The 11,648-nt window shown below is 47.4% G+C and overlaps 1 protein-coding gene across 6 annotated transcripts in view; it reads left to right on the top strand.

The window, feature by feature from the left end:
* The window catches only part of LOC111866769 (protein Wnt-5b), a 440,161-nt gene that overhangs the window by 79,411 nt on the left and 349,102 nt on the right, over positions 1-11,648 (top strand). The window contains exon 1 of one of the 6 annotated variants that reach the window (XM_033752392.1): positions 7,786-8,022. The exons of the other annotated variants lie outside the window; for them this stretch is intronic. Within the exon in view, the coding sequence (XP_033608283.1) occupies positions 7,955-8,022 (68 nt within the window). The 5' untranslated portion in view covers positions 7,786-7,954. Of the gene's footprint in view, positions 1-7,785; positions 8,023-11,648 lie in introns of those variants that run through there. 6 annotated transcript variants of the gene reach the window in all.

Genomic DNA, 11,648 nt, shown 5'->3' with positions numbered 1-11,648 from the left:
CCCCCCCCACCTCGCGGGCTGCATTGCCATGCACATGTGTCACGACGTGTTCTTGCAATTACGGGACGCTGGATTCTGGTGTGCCGTCAGGCGGTCGGGCGCCGCTCTACCCCGAATCGTAGATGGGAAGTCGATTGAATCAATATCGCGGGTCCTGGCTTGCTGCAACTTAAGAAGAAGGTCGGTATTGCAGGGGCCTGCGTTAATTTCCGCAAAGTCGCATTAAATGCAAGACAAGAATCTAATTTCCCTCCTGAAATGTGACGTAAGCAGTGAAATTAATAGAGAATACTATATTGATTTTCTTTTGTACAGTCTGGTAAGTGTTATGCTGGTGTGTACTGTCGTGGTTTATGAAAAGTGTGGGCACATACTTACTTCGTCCGTATTGTTTTCGCAATTGAGGAGCATAAAACACCGATTTTGTGGAAAGCTAAGTAACTCCAAGGAGCGGGGGTCCTCCTTGAGAAGCTAATAGTTGCAAATCTGTTCAGGAATCTTGCCGAAGCCTTTTGGGGGAAACATTCTCTGTGCTCACTAGAACTGTTTTCTTCAGGGTTCTTAAGGCAGTGTCTACGAACATTATCGTCTTATGGGATGACACGGCGTGTAGCTCAGTAGCTCTGTACTTACTACCGTTTACTGCCTCCACCTGTACGCCTCTCCCGTTGTTTTACTCTTAGGGCTAGCCTTTTCCTTCCCTGTAATACTGACCTCTCTGCCGTCGCGGTTCGCTATTTCGCCCTGAAGTAGGCAGCAGAAGACATGCGTGAAGAAGCTGTTGTCGCTCTGAAAGCTCTTTGAGCGTACGTCACGCTTTCAGTAGGCAACTTGACGGAAGAGAAGTCCTGTGCGTGTTTACCGACGTCTCCAGTATGGCGAGTTTGGTCCCTATCTCACCTTAAAAATAAGATCTAGTAACTTTCTGACGATGATGTAAACATTTACGTCACTGTCTGATGATGACACAACTTGAAAGATATTTCAGATACAGTATAGGGCATTTTTACATCTTTTCGTTCCTAACATTTAAAAAATCACAGCCTCTATTGGTGCATAAGTTCAAGCTTTCGCTGTGCTTAAGTAATTAAGTACTGCGGCCTGACGACGTATGGGGGAGCAGAGGTATAAGTCCACCATTCTTAATATCATCACGAGACTCACGGCCCGGCCTCTTTATCCTTGCAGAAACAGCTCGCAGTAACCGCTGCGTAGGCCGCGCCATAGCTCAAGCGGTTAGTCACTGGCTTCCCACCGCGGCGGCCCGGGTTCGATCCCCGGGTCTTGTCAAGTTGGATTTGTGGTGCTGGGGCGGGTTTTCTCCGAGTACTTCGGTTTCCCCTGCCACTCTTCATTCCACCAAATTCTCCTTCGTCAGGCTACAGTAGGCCAATCAGTGGCCGCCGTGCCGAGTGGACCCAGTTGAACTCCACCCCCCACTAAGCAAATTTAAACAATTTAACCATTGCTTAAGAGGGTGGGTATGCCCCAGAGCCTGTCTGTGCGCTAGGTAGAAGAGGGGAATTTCTTCTCCCTGTCAAGAATCTAACCCCGGTTCCTCGGTCGTCCAGGTTGTAGCCCAACTAGTTTACTGACAGAGCTATCCCGGCTCACCCCCTCCTGAGGCCTAGATAATTTAGATACGGTTTCATGAAATCGGTTCCGAATGGAGTTGTTCTTTGGTCGTGTAGAAGTGGCAAAAAGAAAACAAGAGTATAGTTAAAGAATTTCTAAGGTTCTGCTGACACGGTGTTTCTCACGGGAGTATGTAGTGTTGGGCCGTTATACAGAGAACTGACGGACCAAAACTGCAAACCGCAAGTGCTGCTGGGACAGTATCAATCAAACTTTACGTGGGCACAGGTCGTTGGGGAAATGGGGGATAGGGGAAAGAAACTCAGTAAAGGGGAAATATTCCTTGTAGAGGCAACCGAAATCATTTCCCCTCCGAATCTTGAATTCGTTTTCTTTTGTTATTTATCATAATGTATACACTGCATACTGAACACTGTGGGATCGCGTTGTGTTAGTGTCTTGCTAGCTGACGTAGTAAAGTAAGGGGCTCTATATGCTAGACGGATGAGGTTCGATTCCAGATTCCTAATCTTAACATCAGAAGGAAATGGTCAGCTTCACGCCTCGACTGCTTTACCCCCGGGAAAAGAGCCCCCGGTACCCACTGGATAGGAGGCTGGGTGGGCCTCAGAGCCGGTCTGGACGCTGTCGAGAACAGAAAAAATCTTTTCTTCTGTCGGGAATTAGACTCCGATCCCCTGGTTGTCTAGCCAGTAGGCCTAGTCGCTATACCGGCTGAGTCCCGACTCCTGGTCACCTAGGTTGTGACACCGTATAGTCTAGAGAGTGTTTACTGACGTCTGGGAGGACTGTATTGCCTTCATCGTCACTACCGCGAAAACCTCGCACCTCATATAATGTTTCTGACTTTCTCAGCACAGCATGAATTTCTCTTTTCTATCAGGCAGTTCTAGACACTTCGAGCTGAAGAACAAAAGTGTTTCGACGGACCAACAGTAAACAGCCATGTACACGAGGAAGTAAAGAGAAATAAGAAAAAGAAAAATGAAAATGTCTAGCTTTTGGTATCGCTTGATTTGGGATTGTCATTCTGTTATATACAGTCCGAGACAACATGCAATAACAATAAAGAATTGGCAGGACAGCCCACTCTGAGTCTTGGCCTTTTCGTGGACTGACGTCTCCAGGCATTCCTAACCTCCGGCACTAGATGGAAGTGAATGGACGCTAGATGACCCTCAGAGCCGGTCTGTATGCTGTGGGGAGGAGAATGACATCCGTTCCCGCCCATAATCTCACCCCCGTTCTCCGGTCTTCCAACCCGTATACCGGTCACTATACTGACTGAGCTATCCTGCTCACTCCTGGGTTAACATGTTCTATAAGTCCATGATACGTATGTAATGGCCGTCTTGTAGTGCACTCAATTTCATATGTTGCTTCTTACTACAAGACGGTCATGGATGAAAATCAGTGCAACAGGACGCTAAAATACAACATTATGTTCTATAAGTTCTGCTGATGAAGCTGCGTGCTACTTGCTGCCCGGATCGATACAGTGTGACTTGTATTTTAGGATCAGGTTCGATTCTAGGCCAAGTTCTGAATGAGGTTATCGCTGTTGTCTTTTTACTCTCTAAGGGAAATAGGACTGTGAAATAGACCACGGCCGCTTTGTCCACAGTCCTCATTTGTTCACCGAATATGGTCGTAAATTTTTAATCGATGGTGAATAACTTCATAGTCGTTACAGCGTCGTTAAATAACACTCCGTATCCATCCATCCATCAGTAATCTGTCAGACGACAGGTCCACAGCCTCTTCCAAAACAGTTTCTCCTCTTAATGCGATCTTCTGTTTTTGGAAAGAGACTATCCAGGAAAAGTGATAATGTGGTAGTTCTTCCATTTGCTTTCCACATCGCAGTACAACAGCCGTTCAAACCACTATGGTCACGCCTGTTGCTATACGAACTTGAACCATCTCGAGCATCACTTGCTCTGTGCTTCAAGTCGCTGCTGATGACGCTGCTTCCGGCATCAGTTTTTGGTTTTTGGTGTCTCTCTTCGTCTGATGCCTACCCTTTGACCTGTCCAGCAAGGGAGCCCCTGCCAGTAGCTACGCTACCGCTGGTATAGCTCTCAGGGTCCTTGGCATACTCAAACCCCCTCACCACGATAAGGTGGACACCAACGAGGGGGAACACTCCGTATACATCAGATGAAAAGAACCCTGCCTTGCTAAGTCGTAAGGGCAAGGACTCCCCTGTGTGTAGGCCTGGAAGACGTCCTGGGGACATTGAAGTTAAGTTCCACGCATTTTAGATCTAGTCAGCCTAACGACAGGCAACAGTAAAGGGGTAGTGAATGGCAACTCTTTAGACTCGTAATGTGGAGGTGCTTGTTTCGAATCTCGGGTGAGACGCCAACTATCGTCACTGGCCATGATTTGCCTTGGTACCTGTAGGAGATTCCGAGATAATTCCTTCATTAGGCCATTGTAGCTTCCTTCCAGATCCTTTCCAGTTCATCGCTCGCTGTTCTTCCTACAGTTTGACGCTGTATAGGCCATTTTTGCACCTCCCTAAGATAAAACGTTACTGCAACCTTTAACGCTCGCCCATTTGGGCATGAGTCTGCGTAGAGGTTAGTCAGAATGTGTTCACAGAGAGCTACTGTGTCGCATTCACGTACAGACAGACAGAGCGAAATTAACAGATGTATTCATTTCTAGACGAAAAATATTGGCACGTGGACTACATTTTTATACGCCCTGTGCCGCCGGTTACAGGTCTAAATGCTGGAGCGGAGTGTACTTACATCCTGTGAAGGTGGTACAGCAGGTGGCCAATCCGTTGCGCTGCGCACTACTGGGCAGGTGTGCCACGTGTGTCACCCGCCTCGTAAAACACACCGCACATACACACACACACACACCACTCATGCACGATCAATTTATTATTCGTTAGGACCCATTACCTTACCTCGCGACCTGTAATCATAATGCAAGGGGAGTTTTCGCGCCTTACGCTTAATGATTACGTTCATTAAGTGGTACTATTGATTTCGTACTATTGCGCTGCCTTCGCTTAATAAGCAGAATGGTTACTATCAGGCCTACATCAGGTGGGGGCAGCAAGACCGTTGGGTTCAGGCTCCTGGCATAAGGAGATCCCAGGTGTAAAGTAAGATGAAATTGTCCTTGTGCCTAAGTAACTAAGCAGTACGGCTTGGAGACGTACGGGGGAGTGGAGGAATAGATCCAAGTATTCTTGACTTCGACTCCACTTCGAGTTGAGTTCTCACCTTCATGGTCCGGCCGCCTCACCCCCGGGGAGCCGCCGGTATCCATTGGACAAGAGGCTTGGTGAGCCCCAGAGCCGGTGTGGACGGCGGGGAGACGAGAAAAATCTTGTCCTTACCAAGACACGAACTCCGAACTCTCGGCCGTCCACCCCGTAGCCAGTCGCTATGCTGACTGGGGTATCCCGGCTCCCAGTCCCAAGTGTATTCTTCTTTAATTAAATTAAGTTAAATCAAAGCCAGATGCGACTCTCGTTCTGGTAATGCTTGTGTAGAATGGAAAATGACAACTTGGTGAAAGTGCTGCCGATTTTTTAACTTCACAGTTGAGTGGAGCTCCGGTAACAGCATTTAATTTATCTGTCTGTCTCTCTCTGTGGCTCTACTGTCCTTGTGGACCTTGGCCGCTTTTTCAGTTTCTTAATCTCTACACAGTCGACAGGACTCCTTGGACGGGAGATCGGCCCATCACAAGACCGCTACCTACACACAGGACGACACAAACAGAATAAACGCACACAGGCATCCATGCCTTGAGTGTGGTTTGAACCCACGATCCCAGTGTTCGTGCTGGCCAAGACGGTTCATGCCTTAGACAGCGGGGCCAGTGTGATCGGCAGAATTTCATTTAGAAGCTTGAAATTTTCAGCTAAATCTGATGTTCTCTCGAAAACGAGCGTGAAGATCGCTCTCTTGTGAGACGTGACTCTTCAGGGGAACCCAGTTCCTCCGTTTTCAGCACAGAAGATAGAAGCGTGTGTTGGTACTTATCTACCAGACTAGAAGGTGTAACATCACAGAAAACCGTAATCCTTTCACTTAAGGTGTTTACTTTGTGGGCGTTATAAGTGAGGAATATTGTGGCGTGTGAAATCTTTATGTACACCATATGAATCGCCGGGGTATTTGTTTCGGAGGTAAATCTTGAATACGTACAAATGTTTTGTGGATTTTGAGGGATGCATCATGGTCAACTAGTGTCGTAGATCGGTACATTATAATTAGAAGCTTCGATATTCTGTTTTCAGCACAAAATTCAAAACTAAATCGTCATGTACGAGGTACCGTTGGACACAGGACTCTTTTTCTTCTATTACTCCTTCTCCTCCTCCTGCTTTTCTCATTCTCCTCTTCCTCCTTCTACTTTTCTCATTCTCCTCTTCCTCCTTCTACTTTTCTCCTTCTCCTCCTCCTCGTACTTTTCTCCTTCTCCTACTACTACTTTTCTCATTCTCCTCCTTCTACTTTTCTCCTTCTCCTCCTCCTCCTACTTTTCTCATTCTCCTCCTCCTCCTCCTACTTTTCTCATTCTCCTCCTCCTACTTTTCTCATTCTCCTCCTCCTCCTTCTACTTTTCTCCTTCTTCTCCTCCTCCTCCTACTTTTCTCATTCTCCTCCTCCTCCTACTTTTATCATTCTCCTCCTACTTTTTTCATTCTCCTCCTCCTAATACTTTTCTCATTCTCCTCCTCCTCCTTCTACTTTTCTCCTCCTCCTACTTTTCTCCTTCTTCTCCTCCTCCTCGTCCTCTTGAACGTATGACGTACAAAGAGATGTTCTGGACAGACGAATGTTCTGTGCAATAAAGGTTGCGAAATATGTGCAGTAGGCCACAAAAGTTCTCTTTGTGCTTAATTGAGCACTGCTCCATGACGATGTGTGAGGGAACGGAAGTTTGGCTCCACGCATACTTAACCTCGGCACAAAATAATGGTGGTGGATCTATACATTCACTCCCCCATACGCCTTCATGGCCTAATGCTTAATTAGTTAAGCACAGAGACAACATTATTATATAGTGGTGGGTGGTCAGTTTTACGCTTCGGCTACTTAACGCCCAGGAAAAGATCTATTGCTCATTGTGCAGGAAACTGGGTGAGCCTCAGGGCCGGCGATGGTGCTGTGTAGAAGAGAAAAATTTCTTACCGATGCCAGAACCGAACCACGGTCCCTCGGTCATCCAGAATATAGGCTGGTCGCTGTGCCGGCTTCCGATTATTGTGGTATACTGCGTGTATCGTCGTAAAAGAGTGACTTAAAATGCGGGCCTTTTGGTGGGTCATGCAGTTTCACTTAATGTGAACAAATGGGCGTGAAGGCATTGCGCCTGCGTTCTGATGTACTGTTGGCCTTGACTACGTTACGTTCGAAACGAAATCGGCTGTTGCTGCTAGGGGTTCTACCAGGCTCTAAGCTACGTGAAGTAGGCACAAAGACATAGCTGGGCAGGCTTGTCCGCCATAATAATTGGCACGCAACTTCGGCCCACGTGCCACGTGATCTGGCAGTGCGTTAGAAAAAATGTGCCAAAATGCAGAAGGCATTCCTGTGTACGCTGTGTTGACCAGAGCAATAACATGTTATCAGTATACCTCAGTTGGTATAGCGATGTACTAAGGACTGGACGACCAACGAGCCGTGATCCGATTCCGGCACAGGTAAGAGATTTGTTTCTCTACTCCACAGCCTCCAGACCGACTCTGGAACCCCCCCCCCCACCCCCTTGTTCAGTAGGTCCCNTCTCCTGAGGAGTAAAGCGACCGGGGCGTGAAGCTGACCACTCACCTCTGTCTAGTGCCGATGTAAAAATGGTGGAGCTATACTTCCACACCCCAGCAAGTCTTCATGGTAAAGGTAAGATAAAGTTGTCCCTTTGCGTAACTGATTAAGCACTCCACCATGAAGGCGTACAGGGGAGTGGATGTATGGATCCACGTTTTCTTGACCTCGGCACTAGCTGGAGGTGAGTGGTCAGCTTCACGCCTCGGTCCTTTTATCTCCGGGGAAAGAGCTCCCGGTACCCATTGGATAGAAGGGTGGGTGGACCCCGGAGCCGGTCTGGACGATATGGAGAAGTGAATTTCTTGACCGCACTGGTACTCGAACTACGACCCCTCGGTCATCCAGCCAGTAGCCAGTCGCTATACCGACTGCGCTATCCCGCAAGTCTTCATAGTACAGTGCTTAATTAATTAAGCCCAGAGACAACGCTGTCTTTTTATGCTTTATGCCGGGGAAACGAGCCCTGGATCGCAGCGTGGAAAGCTTCTCGGGTGTGACGCGTGGGTTATCAGCAGTAGGAGGATGTCGTTGCATTCAGTGAGTGAGTTTCCTGGATGACGTCACCCGTCATCCTGCGTGACGGGAAGTCCTCAGATGTGGACACACACAGGAGAAACAAACGGTGAATCAGTCCTTTTTGTTCTTTGGCTTTACGCTTCAAACTTTTCATTATGGCTCTTATGCTTGCAAGGAACAGAGATAGCTCAGTGAGTATAGTGAACATGCTACGGGCTGCAAGATTCACCACCACGTCCAGATCGACTTCACTGCTGTCGAAATGTTTTACCCAGTTTCGTCTGTTTCTGTAATAGTTCCTCGTGTATGTAGTACAAGAAGGTATTGTGTGATCAAACCATTCAGTCTCGAGATTCTAACAGGATTACATGTTTCCTTTTTCTTTTTCGCTGGCTCTACAGCCCCCTTGGGCCCTGGCCTCTGATTTTTCAGTTTCATGATCATTTTACAGACGGTAGGGCTCCTTGGACGAGTGATCAGCTCGTCGCAAGGCCTCTACCTAAACACAGGACAACACAAACACCGAATAAACACCTACACATACCAAACATCCATACCTTGTGTGGGATTGGAACCCACAATCCCGGCTTCCTAGCGAGCGAAGACAGTACATGCCTTAGACCGCTCGGCTACCGTGACCGGCACATGTTTTCTGCCCCCCTGAAGACGAGGAATGCCTTCTGTCTGTATGTATGTGCTCCTTGCTAGCGCCTCAAGAGTTGAACGGTTTTCTTGATATTCGATGTTCAGTAGTTTATCTGTGACAGGTCTTAGTCCTTTGAATACTAAAATTCAAGCTCGGAAAACCGGGACTTTTTAAGCTGAGTACAAAACCTGAAATGGCGATTTTCTCGAAAGCGGCTCGAACGATTCTGGTTACATTTCAGCAAATTACGGAGGTCCTGTATCTAAACAAATTCATTTATGGCATAACGAGATGTGCATTAGTGGCCCAAGCGTGGAATGCTAATTTTTTGGGTGCCGGCCCCACGTGTCGAACATATTTCATTGTTGTTCGGTCTATCGAGTCCGTTTCCAAGACGACGTAGACACGCTTAGTCCTGTATGAAAGAGCATATGATTGGGTTCATACATCGGAGTAGCGACGGGACACTGTCTGAACGACCGAGGGATCGAAGTACGATTTCGGGCAGACTCAGGAGATTTTTCTCTTTCCTACAGTGTCCAGATGGGCTTTGGGGCCCACCCCGGGGCATAAAGCTGACCACTCACCTCCATGTACTGCAGAGGTCAAGAATGGTGGAGCTATATCTCCACTCCCCCGCATGTCTTTATGGTGTGGCGTTTGATTGCTAGTGGGGTGGGACTAAGTCCCTTGTACTGCGGCCACTTCTGGCCTATTGTACCAGCCCCAGATGATAGGTGAGGGTGACTGTGGAGCAGTTGGTGGAATGAAGATTGGCAGGGGAAACGAAAGTACTAGGAGAAAACCTGGCCCAGCGCCACTTTGTACACCACAAATCCCACTTGACCATACCCGGGATCGAACCCGGGCCGCCGCGGTGGGAAGCCAGCATCTAACAGCTTGAGCTATGGCGCGACCCAACTGTACCTTAATATATTCATAGTCATTAGCGGTTGTATGGGTTAGCAAGTTTCCTCGTACACGTCTAGAAACAAGCTGCTGGGGAATTTGATTGTGTAAGTGCAGTAACGTTAGTCTGATAATAGACGTGGTGTTTGAGGAAAACTGCGGTGAGTCATAAAGTGTGTTTAGTCACATTCACGCCAGGAGGTGAGCTGGCGCGTTCGAAACCTGAATGGTCTACCATTGCTAGGGCGTTTGCGACCCACCCACCTTACAGCAAATTACAAAGCACCACTAGGAGATTACTATATTTATCTGGTACGCACTGCTCGGTGAGTAACTGAGCCACTTACATCTTCGTCCCCCCTGTCTTGAGTCGTGATTCAAATACGTCTTAAAGCTTAGCAACTGAGTCGCGGCAGTCACCTGTTGTTACGTCACTACAGGTTGTATTCCAAAGGTACTGGGTTCGAATCTGGGCTGGAACACCTGCCATCCTGATTGAGATTTTTCGTGGGGTTCCTCAGTCCCTCCAGGCGAATTCCGGGATAATGTCTTGATTAGAGCATGACCTCTTACTTCCAGATCCTTTCCAATTCAGTCATTCATGAATCACTCTACCAGATGACGCTATATAGTCTAAATACAGTCGGTATAGCGACTGGCTACAGGCTGGACGACCGAGGGGTCGGAGTTCGAGTCCCGGAAGGGTAAAGAATTTTCTCTTCTCCAGATAGTCCGGATTGGCTCTGGGGTCCACTCGGCCCCCTATTCAATGTGTACTGGGTGAAGTGTTTCCCGGAGATAAAGCGGCCGGGGCGTGAAGCTGACCACTCACCTCCATCTAGTGCAGAGGTCAAGAAAAAGTGGACCTATACATTCACTCCCCCATACGCCTTCATGGCGTAGTGCTTAATTAGTTAAGCACTGAGACATACTTATTTTCCCTTGGCACTACAGCCCCAGTGGGCCTAGGCCTACCTCCATGAACTTCTCCGGTCACTTCGGTTTTTTCTAGCTCTTACACATTCGGTAGGACTCCTTGGGCGGGTGATCAGCTCGTCGCAAGGCCTCTACCTGTACACAAACACAGAAAAACGCACACACACAAACTAAACATTCATGCCCTGAGTGGGATTCGAACCCACGATCCCGGTTTCCAAGCGAGCGAAGACAATACATGCCGAGACAACTTTACTTTTAAAAATAATTATTTTCGCTACTATTTTCTCTTTCTCTGGGAAATTTTGTGACCCCACCCCACTTTAAGAAGCTTGTCGGGGGAGAACCGTAGTCTCAAGTTATCACTCTTCTGTGCGCACTTTGTAGCTCGGTTTTAAAATCCCTTTCTTTTTTTCGTTATGTCACTGAGAAGTTTACAAAATAATTTAAAACACAATAATGTTTAGATTATACGTTTTTAAACTTTTCCCTTCTGTACTAGTATTGAATTGTGAGGTATTTTCTTTAAAGATTTTTGAGGGGGAGCAAGTTCATATTTTGCCCAGGTAACACCCCCTTGTCTTAAAACGGCCGACCTGCTTTTCCATCCAGAAGCGGATGCAATTATTGTCTGATTAATTACACTACAAAACTCTTGTGATATGGAGGACAACTCCAGTTCATCCTCCCTTTAGTTTCAAACTACCGAGGCAAGCATTTTTAAACCAATTATTTAGGCATAACTACATCGCTGACTGCCATTAGAATCCACCAACCAACTGGAAACTGAATTAATTATGGGACCATACTGCTACGGGACATTTTTCTTTATAGCGCCAGGTTTCTGAGGTTTCGAAGCTAGGTTTCTGCTGGTAACAGTTTTTACTACAGGCAGAACGCTACCGAATGTAAGGAATGTACAGATTTTTATCATCCTATTAATTTTATGTAGATTGTATTTCTGAAGTAAGTTTTTATATTCCTGGTATTGCCCGTTGAGGATGAAGAGAAAATAAACGATTACTGATAGCTCGGTCAGTTTAGCGACGGACCACGGACTGGACGGTCCGGGCTCGATTCTGGGCAAGGACAAGATTTTTCTCTTCTGCACAGCTTCCAGACCAAATCTGGTGCCCACCCAGCCTCCTGTCCGATGGGTAGCGGGGGCTCATTCCCCTGGGGTAAAGCGGAAAGGCCGTGAATCGGACCATTTACCTCCATCTAGCAATGAGGTTAAGAAT

The sequence above is a fragment of the Cryptotermes secundus genome, unplaced genomic scaffold (genome assembly GCF_002891405.2).
Source record: "Cryptotermes secundus unplaced genomic scaffold, Csec_1.0 scaffold367, whole genome shotgun sequence".
Lineage (NCBI taxonomy): Eukaryota > Metazoa > Arthropoda > Insecta > Blattodea > Kalotermitidae > Cryptotermes > Cryptotermes secundus.
This window is presented reverse-complemented; position numbering and strand designations above follow the sequence as displayed.